This window comes from Thamnophis sirtalis, unplaced genomic scaffold (genome assembly GCF_051295495.1).
Source record: "Thamnophis sirtalis isolate CommonGarterSnake01/CBP01778 unplaced genomic scaffold, rThaSir2_p1.2 scaffold_4, whole genome shotgun sequence".
Classification (NCBI taxonomy): Eukaryota; Metazoa; Chordata; class Lepidosauria; order Squamata; family Natricidae; genus Thamnophis; species Thamnophis sirtalis.
In genome coordinates this window covers 700,597-714,598 of record NW_028261384.1, presented here as the reverse complement: position 1 = coordinate 714,598, position 14,002 = coordinate 700,597, and the positions used below count along the sequence as shown (strand labels likewise).

Sequence of the window (14,002 nt, the reverse complement as noted above, 5' to 3'; positions counted from 1 at the left end):
CTTCTCCTCTCCTCTCCCCTTTGGCTTGCAGGGCCTGAACGGAGGATCGTCCTGGTGGGCAAAAGCAGAAACGGGATAAGTGCGACGGGAAACACAATTCTGGGGAGCGAAGTCTTTGAGTGTGGGGAGTCATCTGAGTCTGTAACACAAGCATGCCAAAAGGAGGAGACGCACCTGAAAGGCAGGAAGGTTGTGGTTGTGGATACGCCTGGCTTTTCCCATTCCTCTCTTGCAGCGGAGGATATCAATAAGGAAGTGAGAAAGTCCGTGAAGATTTGTTCCCTGGGTCCTCACGTCATTCTGCAGGTGATGCGTCCTGTTCCTTTAACCCCGGAGCAGAAGGACAAGCTGGATCGGCAGATCAATGAGATTTTTGGCCCTAATGCCAAGACTTACATGATCCTCTTGTTCACCCATAAAGATTTCCCGGAAGGAAAATCCCTTGAAAACATCATAACTTCTGATGAAAACTTACGGAATTATGTTGCTGAATGTGGGAACCGGTTCCTAACTTTCGACAACAAGGCCAAAGGGGCAGAAAGAAAGGCTCAGGTGGACCAACTGATGTCCAAGATTGATGATCTGGTGTCAGAGAACAGAGATGCTCCTCATTACACAGAAGACATGATGAATGTCAACAAATGAAACATATGGGAAAAGTAACAAAACTTAACAGACAGGAAGCGGCGGGTGAAGCTAAGCAAAATCACATCAGATCCCTGCACAATTAGCACAGGACCCCCCACCTCCTCTCCCAGGGCTGTCTGCTCTCTCCACTTCTCTCCCACTTCTCTTCTCTCTAAATACCCACAACTGCATCTCGTGTTAATGGACTGACGTTTGCACATGATACAACAGCAATTGGTCTCCTTCGAGATGATCAATCTGCATACTGGCAGGTTAAAATGGACACCTATCATTAAAACTGTCATCAAGAAAGCACAACAAAAATGTTCTTCCTTTGCCAACTCAGAAAGCTCCGGCTGCCCAAGGAGCTGCTGATTCAGTTCTACAAAGGAATGATTGAGTCTGCCATCTGCATCTCTATCATTGTCTGGTTTGGCTCTGCAACCCAACAGGACAGACACGGACTTCAACGGATAATTAGAACTGCAGAAAAAACGATGGCTATCAACCTGCCTTCCATGGAGGACCTGTACACTGCCCGAGTCAAAAAGAGGGCTGTGAAAATATCTACAGACTCCTCACATCCACGGCATAAATTGTTTCAACTGCTGCCCTCAAAACAATGCTGTAGGGCACTGCACATCAGAACCACTAGGCCCAGGAGCAGTTCTCCCCCCATGCCATCACTCTGCTAAACAACTAATTTCCACAGCATTGTTGAACTACTAAGACTGTATGACTATTATTCTTCTCATCTTTCCTATCCTTTTCTACTTATGAGTAGAACTTTGTTGCTTGTATCTTTACGATTTATATTGTTTTATTTAGTTTCCTAGTATGATTTATGTGGATAGTTTATTTAGTATCCTATGACTATCACTGAGTGTTGACTCTTACGATTTATGATGTAGTTTTATTATGACTGTGATCATGATTTATCACTTATAACTTTTTATGTACCCTGAGAGCTTATGCACCGGAGACAAATTCCTTGTGTGTCATATCACATTTAGCCAATAAAGAATTCTATTCTATTCGGATCTATTCTATTCTAAAAGACACAACTTATCATTGTTTCCCTTTCCAACGGAGACCAAAATCTCTCTCTCATTGAGCCTCTGCTCCCACGGTGGCAACTCTGCCAAAGGCCACAGGCCTTCTGTTCTAATCCAGCCCTCTGCCATGTGACCTCTGAAGAACCCCCATCAGAGGTTCGTGGCTGAGGGCTTCCAAGGAGGGGTTGCCGCCGCCGCCAGCTTACTTGAGCTGCCTCCAGAGTTCTGGTTCATTATCTATTTAATACCTTAGATATCTCTTTTTTCAGGCTAGAAAAAAGCAGAGAGCAGTCGACTCAGTCGGTGAGAATCTTCTTTGAAGTTTGCAGTTTGTTTTTTTGGTGTGAACGGAGGAAGAGATTCTGCCAAGGCTGAGTCATTCAACTCCGGTCAGATCTTCTCAGCTGTTTTTTACAGTACAAGGCAAGTGACCCCCCCCCTCAGAACAATCTTTTGAAATTAGACTATAGAAAATTAACACGAGCGGAGACCTAACCTGAAAACTTTTTTTTGTTTTCTCTATCAAAAATACCAGCTTCAATGTTATAAAAAACTCTTTTGTTTAATTGTTTTCAAAATGGCGATTTTATAGCTTCCGTATTTGTTATAATGATATATCTCCAACTTCCTGGCACAGAATCAAAGGAATAACGCTCCCTTGAAGCTTTCAAAGACTCTTTGTTGATATAGAGACATTGTTGATATAGAGACAAAGGTTTTCCTTTGTTTTTTACTTAAAGCAAAGATATAATGGCATCCAAATCAACCTCTGCGAAATTACCTCCGAGATCCACGTCTCCCATACCTGGCACAAAGTTGCAGCCCCCACCTTCTATGTCCCCTAGTGGAGATGTACTAACGAAAGAATTTTTTTGGGAAATGTTCAGAGAATCCAGAGAACAGAACTTAGAAATGTTTAGAGAATCCAGAGAACAGAATTTAGAAATGCTTAGAGAGTTCAAAGATGAAATAAGGAATGAGATGGAAGTTTTATATGATAAATTTGATAGTAAGGTCACCAAAATGAATGAGGATATGATGGGAATTGTAAATGTAATGACGGAATATATTTCTGGAATGGAAGACAACTTAGAGATTCTCAATGAAGCTAAGACTAATTTAACATCTAAAACTGAAGTGGTGGAACAAAAAATTGAAAATGCTGAAAAACAAATTATTATGATACAGTTTAAGCAGATGGAGCTTGCATTAAGAGTCAGGGGGCTGCGTGAAGAGAAACAGGAGAACTTAAAGCAAATGTTTTCTGAGGCTTTTCACTGCCTGGTGGGAAGACCGGGATCCAATTATGATTGGCAGATTGACAAAAATTTCCGCGTTAATTCTTGGGCGGCAAAACAAAGGCAACTCCCCCGAGATGTGGTAATATACTTTGTTACAAGAGAATCTAGAAATATGATATTACAAGAGTCCTATAATACCAAGCTTCAAATTGGCGGACAGGATCTGATTGTTTTGAAAGAAATACCACCTCAAATGCTAAGAGCCAGAAGAGATTATGCTTTTCTGGTGGAAGAGCTCAGAAAGCGTCAGATACAGTACAGATGGGATGCCCCATTCGGTATCATAGTTACAATGGACAAGCAAAGATATCGTCTCAGCTCTGTATGGAAAGCTCGGGATTTCTATCATAAGATTCTGAAGATGGGACACCCTGAACCTTCCGGATATGGAGAAAAACCACGAGACGAACAAGATAAACAGCAAACCATACAACCATCAGATAAAATGCACCATCTCCCCCTCCCGGAAAGGCAAGGGGTCAAGGAAAGAAGACCTAACCGTATGACCACCAGACAAACGGATAAACAAGCTACAATGCAACAACCTCAACAATCGTCGGCCATTGATCAAGGAGATACAGCAACAAGCTCAGAAGCTGTGGGAGGAGCCAGACCAAAGGCGAGACAGGCCTTGCGGGAGGCTCTAAAAAAGCTTCAGGCAACCAAAAATGACAACTAAGATTTTGACATGGAATGTTAATGGACTGAACTCTCCACAGAAAAGAAAGAAAATATTTCATTATCTCAAACAGTTTAAGAATGATATAATTTGTTTGCAAGAAACCCATATCAAATCAACTGATCAAAAATTTTTGTTTAACCCCAAACTTGGTCAACATTTTGCGACCTCAGCCACAGAAAAGAAAAACGGCATAGTAGTATACTTAAGAAAAGACATTAAAGCCGAGCTAATCGAAGCAGATCCTTTTGGAAGATATATTGCATTAGATTTAATCTTAGAAGGGAAAAGGACATTACTTTTGGGAATTTATGCACCTAATCAACAACAAGATGGATTTTATAGAAATCTCCATGCTAAATTAGTACAGTGGGACTTCAAGTCTTGTATACTATTAGGTGACTGGAATGGCGTGATTGATACCAAAAGAGATAAGAAGACTCATTTTTTTTGACTCATTTTATTGAGATTTATAGGCCGCCCTTCTCCCTGAGGGGACTCAGGGCGGCTTACAATCACAAGGGGAGGGGGTGCAGTACCAAGAGACAAACAATAGTGAACAAAATAAAATGGTAAACCACAACATGCATTCAACAGTCAACACTCGGGCGGGTAAATTGGAAACCTATCCCCAGGCCTGCTGGGAGAGCCAGTTCTTGAGGGCTGTGCGGAAGGTCTGGATGGTGGTGAGGGTACGAATCTCAACGGGGAGCTCGTTCCACAGGGTCGGAGCTGCAACAGAAAAGGCTCTCCTCCGTGTAGTCGCCAGTCGACATTGACTGGCGGATGGAATTCGGAGGAGGCCCAGCCTGTGCGATCTCGCCCGAACACCAAACTTCGAGCTAAGTTACCCAAATCCTTTTTTGACATGATGGACGACTTCGAATTGCGAGATGTTTGGTGTGAAAGGCATGCAGAAGAATATGACTTTACCTTCTTTTCCGATAGACATCAATCTCTTTCAAGGATTGATTTTATACTAACTACTAATGATTTACTTTCTAGGGTGAAGAAGACAAAGATTATGGCGAGCGTTCTTTCGGATCATAATCCAGTTTGGATGGAATTGGGAAGGGTAGTCCAGACAAGAATGTCTTGGAGGTTGAATGAAAATTTATTTAGATATGAAAAGTATATTAAGGATTGTAAAAAATTGTTATCTGAATATTTTGTTCTTAATATGAATAAGGGTACATCTATGGAATATGTATGGGATGCAAGCAAAGCGTATATGAGAGGAGTACTAATGAACATAAACAGAATACATAGACATAAACAAGGGCAAAAATGAAAAGAATTGGAAGAGGAAATTAAAGGGAAAGAGTTGGAATTAACATTGAACCCAAGTGACATAAAGATTAAGGAAGCAATCTCTATATTAAAATCCCAGTTTGATATGCTGATCTCTGACCAGGTAGCCACCAGTTTATTATATGCCAAACATAATACTTTTTGCAACGCAAATAAACCCGGTAGGTGGTTGGCTTACCAGATTAGAAAAAAAAGGAAAGCTCGAAATGTATCCAAATTGTGTTATAGAGGGAAGGAAGTTTTTCAACAGGAAGAGATCCAAAAGGCATTTCGAGAATTTTTTACAGAATTGTACAAAGGGGATAAAATTAGGGACGTAGACATAGATAAATACTTAGATAAAGAGAAAATCCCCCTAGTTAGAGAAGAACATAGTCACAAGCAGAATCAACTAATAACCTCTGAGGAAATCCTGCAGGCAATTAAACAATTAAAGTTAGGGAAAGCACCAGGTACAGATGGTTTAACAGCTGTTTACTATAAAAACCTACAGTTAGAAATGGTAGAACCTCTCAGAGAATTATTCAATAAAATTCAAGCGGGAGGGAAAGTGCCCCCTTCGTGGAAGGCAGCGTTTATATCGTTGATACCCAAAGAAGACCAAGATCTTACTCAGCCCAAAAATTATAGACCCATTTCACTACTCAATGTAGATTATAAAATTTTCACTAAAATATTAGCAAATAGGCTAATGGTGGTTATTCAACAATTGATACATAGCGATCAAACTGGTTTTATACAGGGTAGACAGATGAAGAGCAATGTTAGATTAATCATTAATGCTTTAGAATACCTGGGGAAGAACAATCAAATCCCGGCTACATTTATATTTTTGGATGCTGAGAAAGCCTTTGATCGAGTTAATTGGCAATTCCTGCTGAAAATATTGCAAAAAATGCAGATAGGAGATGGCTTTTTACGGTCAATTGGTGCAATATATCAGCAGCAAACAGCCCAGATTATAGTCAATGGAAGTCTAACAGACTCCTTTCAAATTGAAAAAGGTACAAGACAGGGCTGCCCTCTGTCTCCATTATTGTTTATTATAACCTTGGAAGTATTGTTGAATAAGATACGGGGCTTGAGCGGTCTAAAAGGGATTAAGATTAGACAGCAAGAATACAGAGTCCGCGCATTTGCGGATGACCTGGTTATAATATTGGAACAACCGCAGGAATCCAGTAGGGTCTTAATGAATACGATCAATCAATATGGTAAGGTTTCGGGATTTAAAATAAATTTAGGAAAAACAAAAATATTAGCTATAAATATGAATATCAAGCAGAAGGAAGAACTGGGAGCGATGTTAAGATGTGAGGTAGTTAAAAAAGTCAAATATCTTGGAGTTAATATCTTAACCTCAAATGGGAAATTATATAAGCATAATTATGAACCACTTTGGCATAGTATACAGTTGGAGTTGAAAAGGTGGGAGAAACTGCATTTGTCTTTGCTGGGTAGGATAGCGGCAGTGAAAATGAACATTTTACCAAAATTTTTATTTCTTTTTCAAATGTTGCCAATACTTAAAAGAGATGTGAATCTTTTAGAATGGCAGAAGGGTTTCAACAAATTTGTATGGGCAGGAAAGAAGCCGAGGGTAAAGATGAAAATAATGCAAGATACACGTGAAAGAGGAGGATTGAAATTACCTAACTTAAAATTATACTATGATGCAGTGGCATTATCTGCAATTAGTGATTGGACTCATTTAACCAATGATAGAATATTGAATATCGAGGGACACGACTTGGTATATGGTTGGCATGCTTACTTGTTATTTAACAAAAAACTGGATAAGAATTTTAAAAATCATATTTTAAAAAATGCTTTATTGCGGGTCTGGAAAAAATACCAACACAAACTAAATGATAAATTGCCCATGTGGGCAATTCCTAGACATGCAATTGAAAATATGAATACAGAACAAAAACACGATAGAACCACCTATAGACAACTTCTTATTTTAGAAAGAGGGGTGTTGCAATTAAAATCTTTAGAAGTACTTAAAGAAGAGAAGGTAGTTCAAACGTGGTTTCAGTATGGTCAACTACAGGCCAGGTGGAAAACAGATAAAAAAATTGGCTTTGTAAAAGTTGAGGATAATTTGTTTAAACAAATAAGAGATCAAAGCTCAATGCATATAAAGAGGATATACAATGTATTAATACAGATGGATTCTGAAACGGAACTGATTAAGGATTGTATGATAAAATGGGCTCAGAATATTGAGGAACCAATAATGCTGGACACATGGGAAAGAATTTGGGTAAGAAATGTGAAATTTACACAAGCACAAAATCTGAGAGAAAATTTTTATAAGATGTTTTATAGATGGCACTTAGATCCCAAAAAGCTTGCTTCTATGTATCCGAATGTTCAACCCAAATGTTGGAGATGTGGTTCTCTTGATGCTACATATTTTCATATATGGTGGACATGTCGTAATGTTAAGGCATTTTGGATAAAAATATGGTGGATTCTGCAAAATATCTTCAAAAGAAGGATAAAATTCACCCCTCAGCTGTTTTTACTAGGTATATGTATTGACTTTACGGCAGCAGAGATTAATTTGGTTCTGTACTTAATAACGGCAGCAAGACTCTTGGTGGCGCAATATTGGAAGAAGAAAGATTTGCCTACAATTCAAGAATGGACTTTAAAAGTTATAAACTTAGCCGAAATGGCAAAAATTTCAGCATATCTCAAAGAACATTCAAACGAGAGATATAAACGAGACTGGAAAAAATGGATTGATTATATACAAAGTAAACATGGGATTAAGAAACTCCAGATAGCTTATGCTTAGCATCAGTAAGAACTCAAACTGTTTAAAATTTGGGTAACAGTAAGAAGCTGAGATCAATGTAGAGATATTCTAGACTGTGATTGTTAAAAAGTTATACCATGTATGGTCTCTGGGAAGTCGGGGGGAGGGAAGGGAGGTGGGGATCTAGGGGGAGGGGGGGAGGGGGGAAACATAATATGTGTTAAACTTTAAGGTACATGATTGCACTTGTATACTGTGGCTTTTTAATGTTAGTGTTAAAACAGAACAAACTGAATATATTGGAAGGTAATAGAAGTATACCGAAGGGAGGAGCTGAGTGAAAGAAGAAGGAGGGTGGAGAGAGTGAGAGAGAGGAGGAGGAGAAGGAAGGGAGGGAATGGATTAAGAGAGGGAGTGATAGGGTTAGGGTTAGATAGAGGGGGAGGGGAAGTAGGCGTAGAGGGGTATGTGAGAAGGGAGAATGAAAGTTGGAGGGGGTTGAAAGAGCGTGTATGGTGGGTCAAGGTGGTATATTCGGTTTGTATTGTAGGGGACACTTTCTATATAAGTGAGGGTTGTGGTTATTACTCAATGTTATATGCCCTGGTTATGCACAGTAAACATGTGATTGTATAGAATGAAACGGAAATAAAAATATTATGCACAAGAGATTCGTGGCTGAGTTCGACTCAGCCAATTCCTTCTCCCAGAAACCGGTTGTTCTCCTCAGATGACCCAACACAACTTTCTTCAAGGGCACATGAAGATTATGCCCCCCCCCCCTATTATCAACTGGCTCCACAGCCTAATTTTCTCTTTGGAACTTCCCCATCTGTTAGTCCTCTGAGGTAGACCAGGCCACGAAGCTGCCAACACAAGAAATAGTAAGAGATCAACTTTATTGATATAGATGAGAGCAACAGAATCCTCCACAGAACCGTTCCCTGGTGCCCAAAAGATTGGGGGCAGCTGTTCTATACTATCTTCAAGGGGCAGCACTTGGACTACAAAGGAAGGGCATCTCTGTTTCAATCGGAGATCTCCTTATTAAATCTCCTTTTTTACAAAGGAAGTTGTTTCTTTTGGGGGGGGGGTCAGGGGGCCTGGTTAGGCTCAGCATAACCAGATCTCTGCCACAATGCACTCAAAAAGCAGAGGAGGGCTGTGCTATCATCCCGAGGAGAGGAGCATAGAATTCAGTAGCTTTTACTCCAAGGATGGGTCAGTTCTTCCCCAAGGTTTCACTCTGGGTCCAGGAAGGGGGTCCTTCTGGGTGGAAATTAGTATCCTGCTGAGTCCATCCCATTCCTTAATGTCCTTCAACTCCATTTCAGAGTTAACCAACTCTCTTCGGATCTCCTGATTAAGAAGAGGAAGAAGGACACCTGTCCAGCTGCCAAATTTGCATCAGGGAGTTCAGGGCTCTCTGTCTCCTGAACAAATTTGGGGAAAATGATGCGCCACCCAGTTGGAGATGATGGACCACATCTTCTTTGGCCATGCCTCTTCCATGTCCTCCCCCATTTCCTCCCCAATGTGGACACCTCCCCTCTTTGTGTCCTTAGGAGCTATTCTCCAACCTCCCAGGCATCCGAGCAACTGAGTCATGTTTCTAGGTAATCCCAGAACTTCCTTCTGACACCCCAATATCCCTTCAAAAGGCAAGGCTTTGCTAACATCTGATTTCGGGGGTGTGGTGTCTATTTTCTGGAACCCCTACCAAAGAAAATTGAAACTTTTCTCAGCTGAGCCCTCCTACCCACTCCCCTCTTGTAAAAGTGGGAAAAGTAGAGAAATTAGCCTGAGGGAAAGGTAGAGGGGGGGAGGTCGTAGGAAAAGATAGAGAAATTAAACTAAGATAGAGAGACAGGCCTGAGAGAAAGTTAGAGAAATTAGCCTGAGAGGAAAGATAAGGAAATTAAGCTGAGGGAATGATAGAGAAAGTAGCCTGAGGAAAAGATAGAGAAATTAACCTAAGGGAAAGGTAGAGAAATTAACCTAAGGGAAAGGTAGAGAAATTAACCTAAGGGAAAGGTAGAGAAATTAACCTGAGGAAAATATAGAGAAATTAGCCTGAGGGAAAGGCAGAGAAATTAAGTTGAGGGAATGATAGAGAAATTAACCTAAGAGAAAGGTAGAGAAATTAACCTGAGGAAATATAGAGAAATTAGCCTGAGGGAAAGGTAGAGAAATTAACCTAAGATAGAGAGAGAGGCCTGAGAGAAAGTTAGAGAAATTAGCCTGAGAGGAAAGATAAGGAAATTCGTGGCACGACATAACCGCGGTAGACTAAAGCGCGCCGACAACACCGCGGGGCTAAAACCGCGATGTCAAAAGCGCGCCGACAACAGCGTGCCGACAGAAGCGCGATTTAACTTAAGGCAAGGTTTAGGGTTAGGGTTAGGTTTAGGGTTAGGTTTAGGGTTAGGTTTAGGGTTAGGTTTAGGGTAGGTTTAGGGTAGGTTTAGCATTAGGTTTAGGGTTAGGTTTAGGGTTATTTTTAGGGTTATGTTACAGCGCGCTTCTGTCGGCGCGCTGTTGTCGGCGCACTGTTGTCGCGCGGTTTTGACGGTGCGGTTTTGTCACCGCGCTTTAGTCACACGCGCTTTAGTCTACCGCGGTTTTGTGGTGGAACCAAGGAAATTAAGCTGAGGGAATGATAGAGAAAGTAGCCTGAGGAAAAGATAGAGAAATTAACCTGAGGGAAATGTAGAGAAATTAACCTGAGGGAAATATAGAGAAATTAGCCTGAGGGAAAGGTAGAGAAATTAAACTAAGATAGAGAGAGAGCCCTGAGAGAAAGTTGGAGAAATTAGCCTGAGAGGAAAGATAAGGAAATTAAGCTGAGGGAGTGATAGAGAAATTAGCCTGAGGAAAAGATAGAGAAAAGGACTATATATTTTGATAGACACAAACAAGACACAACAAACACCATAAAAACATATTCCATTACAAATTATAAAAAGTGTGCCAATTGGTTACAAAGAATGTTCGTGCATCCCTTCCAGAGTCATCACCTATATCCATATCAAATTATATATTTTACATCAAATACATACATAACAAAATTTCTAAACTTCCTTTCATGGTCACCATTTAAAAATTTATACCAAATTTTCTCTTGTCAAACCAATACATATGTATACATTATATCATTATCAATTATCTATCTAGCTATATCCATTATCACTTCATTTTAACATAATGTTCTTATTTTAACTATTTAGCTAGTATTTTGTTAATAGTTTTCATATCTCAACCTGTGTCTTTCCAGTAGTAGTATAGTCTTATTTCTTTTGCCTTATGTGGGACTAATCTTCTGATTATTTCCTTAATCAACTTTGTGTGGACTTCTCTTCGCACCGTGTTGCTTTTTGCATGTCTTATAAATTCTTGAAACCCTCAATCAGCTTCTTCTTTTTTTGAGAAATTTTTTTATTGTTTTAATTAAACAGAAAGAAAAAATAATAATATTTCGTTACATCTTGTTGAAAGCATATCGATTGGTTACAAATATATTCCGTGTGTTTCTTCCACAGTCCTTACATATATTCCATTTAAATCATGTTGTACATTTTAAATCAAGAAAGAAAAGTTATACATTTTACATAACACGGGGGCCAGCTCAGGTGCTCTGCGTGGAGGCTAAGTCAAGGACTGGCTGTATTGCAGAGGAGCTGGGAGCCACCCAAGGATTTCACGGTGCTAGGAGGAGGAGAGCGAGCCTCTGAGCAGCTGCGGGGAGCCTGCCTGGCCAGGAGCGACCTTCGGCTGGACGGAGGGGCGAGGGCTGCCTGGAGAAACTTGAGAGACCGCCTACTGCCAATTACCTCCACTAGACCGATACGATCACATAGATTAGGCCTCCTCCGAATTCCATCATCCAGCCAGTGTAGACTGGCAACTACCCGGAGGAGAGCCTTCTCGGTGGCTACTCCGACCCTCTGGAACGAACTCCCCGTGGAGATTCGGTCCCTCATCACCCTCCAGTCCTTCCGCGCCGCCCTAAAGATCTGGCTGTCCCGGCTGGCCTGGGGTTAAGATTCGAACCCCACTCGAATTGTGTGACTGTTGTGTTTTTTTTAATATGATGTATTTTCTTTATGTTGGAAATTGTTTGTCCTTCCCCCCCCCCCCTTTTTGAACTGTGAGCCGCCCTGAGTCCCACCAGGGAAAAGGGCGGCATACAAATAAAGGGAAAATGAAATGAAAAAAAAATGAAAAAGAAACAGCGAGGGCCCTTTTGAGCTAGTGAGCAGGAACGTTTGTGGAGGACACCGGTTGTGTGTGGAGGCTCCACGCAGAGCACCTGAGCTGGCCCCTGTGTTATCCCTCCCCCTTCCTCCTCCGCCGTACTTTTGAGGAGCCATTTGGCCGTGGGAGCTAGTAGGAAGGCGGCGGAGGGGGGGAGCAGGGAAAAAGGCCTCATGGCTTCTGAAAAACCGCGGTGGAGGCGGCGGCAGGGGTAACCTAGAGCCCAGCTGAGGCGCTCCGAGCGGAGGGGGAGGCACCGCTGCTGCTGCCATGGGCGGGGGCGCCTGCGGGAGCTTTGGAGGCTTCACCTCGGCTGCAGCGCTGGGCAGCAAATATGTTGGTGCTGTTGGAGGAGGAGGAGGAGGAGGAGGAGGCAGCAGCAGCTATTTAGTGGCAGCGGGGGCTCGTTTTTCCAACTGAGCTTCTTTTCCAAGGTGGCAAATCTGCCAAGGGGCACAGCTCTGCATCCACACCCCCTTCTGTTCTGTGTTCTAATCCAGCCCTCGTTTAAATTTACCCTCATTTCTACAATGTTGAGTATGTTTAGTTCAAGATTGTTATGGTCGTACCACAAGTTGTTCAACCTCCCGTCGGTATGCAGATTCATCGTCTCGAAGGAGACCAATCGCTGTTGTATCATGTGCAAACGGCAGTCCATTAACACGAGATGCAGTCGTGGGTATATAGAGAGAAGTGGGAGAGTAGTGGAGAGAGCAGACAGCCCTGGGAGAGGAGGTGGGGGGTCCTGTGCTAATTGTACAGGGATCTGATGTGATTTTGCCTAGCTTCACCCGCCGCTTCCTGTCTGTTAAGTTTTGTTACTTTTCCCATATGTTTCATTTGAGCATGTATATCATGTCTTCTGTGTAATGAGGAGCATCTCTGTTCTCTGACACCAGATCATCAATCTTGGACATCAGTTGGTCCACCTGAGCCTTTCTTTCTGCCCCTTTGGCCTTGTTGTCGAAAGTTAGGAACCGGTTCCCACATTCAGCAACATAATTCCGCAGGTTTTCATCAGAACTTATGATGTTTTCAAGAGATTTTCCTTCTGGGAAATCTTTACGGGTGAACAAGAGGATCATGTAAGTCTTGGCATTAGGGCCAAAAATCTCATTGATCTGCTGATCCAGCTTGTCCTTCTGCTCCGGGGTTAAAGGAACAGGACGCATCACCTGCAGAATGACGTGAGGACCCGGGGAACAAATCTTCACGCACTTTCTCACTTCCTTATTGATATCCTCTGCTGCAAGATTGGAATGGGAAAAGCCAGGCGTATCCACAACCACAACCTTCCTGCCTTTCAGGTGCGTCTCCTCCTTTTGGCATACTTGTGTTACAGACTCAGATGACTCCCCACACTCAAAGACTTCGCTCCCCAGAATTGTGTTTCCTGTCGCACTTATCCCGTTTCTGCTCTTGCCCACCAGGACGATCCTCCGTTCAGGCCCTGCAAGCCAAAGGGGAGAGGAGAGAAGAAGGGGACACGGTCAGCAGCGTAAAGCCATCCTAGCCTGTCCCTCCACCCAGGACAATTGCTTCCACCCCACCCTGCCACCCCACCCCCCAGGGCCCAAGACTTTACCTCGGATGCCTCCAGCCATTTCCAGACACATCGCACAGCACACAACTCGGGAATTCTGTGTGAAAAGCAAACCAGAATCAGCCAAAGGAGAGGCTGCCTTGTTCGGAGGTTGCAAGGAATTCTCTTTCCCCAGAAGTCACAAGCATGAATTGGAGGGTTATAAAAGCACCCTGTCTCCTCACTGGCCTTGAGGCTGACCCATTTGATCCTTCCCCCAATGCCCCCTTTCCTTGAGATGCTGCACTTTGAGGGTTTTCAGAACGAGGGTGGGTGGATGTTGATGTCCAGAGTGGCTGTCAGCTTCCCAAAGCTGGTTCCACGGAAGGGGCCTTGTTCTCTGGGGCTTCAGCTGCTCCTGCTGCAACTCCAAATCATCTCCGAGGGTCGCCCCCGGGGTTGCCCCAATTGGACTTCCTCTAG

The 14,002-nt window shown here is 42.4% G+C and overlaps 1 protein-coding gene across 1 annotated transcript; it reads right to left on the bottom strand.

Moving 5' to 3' along the window:
- Positions 1 to 12,833: 12,833 nt before the first annotated feature.
- On the bottom strand, positions 12,834 to 13,613 carry LOC148045690 (GTPase IMAP family member 9-like). The gene is made up of 2 exons (XM_087712210.1): positions 13,583 to 13,613; positions 12,834 to 13,447 (listed from the first exon to the last, which is right to left on the bottom strand). The coding sequence occupies exons 1-2, from the start codon at positions 13,611 to 13,613 to the stop codon at positions 12,834 to 12,836; spliced, it is 645 nt and encodes a 214-aa protein (XP_087568336.1).
- Positions 13,614 to 14,002: the final 389 nt, after the last annotated feature.

Bases quoted from the DNA above. Each gene is read 5' to 3' on its own strand.
- LOC148045690 (XM_087712210.1), bottom strand. From the start codon at position 13,613: ATGTGTCTGGAAATGGCTGGAGGCATCCGAG. The intron at 13,448-13,582 runs GTAAAGTCTTGG...TTTGGCTTGCAG, and splicing joins AATGGCTGGAGGCATCCGAG to GGCCTGAACGGAGGATCGTC.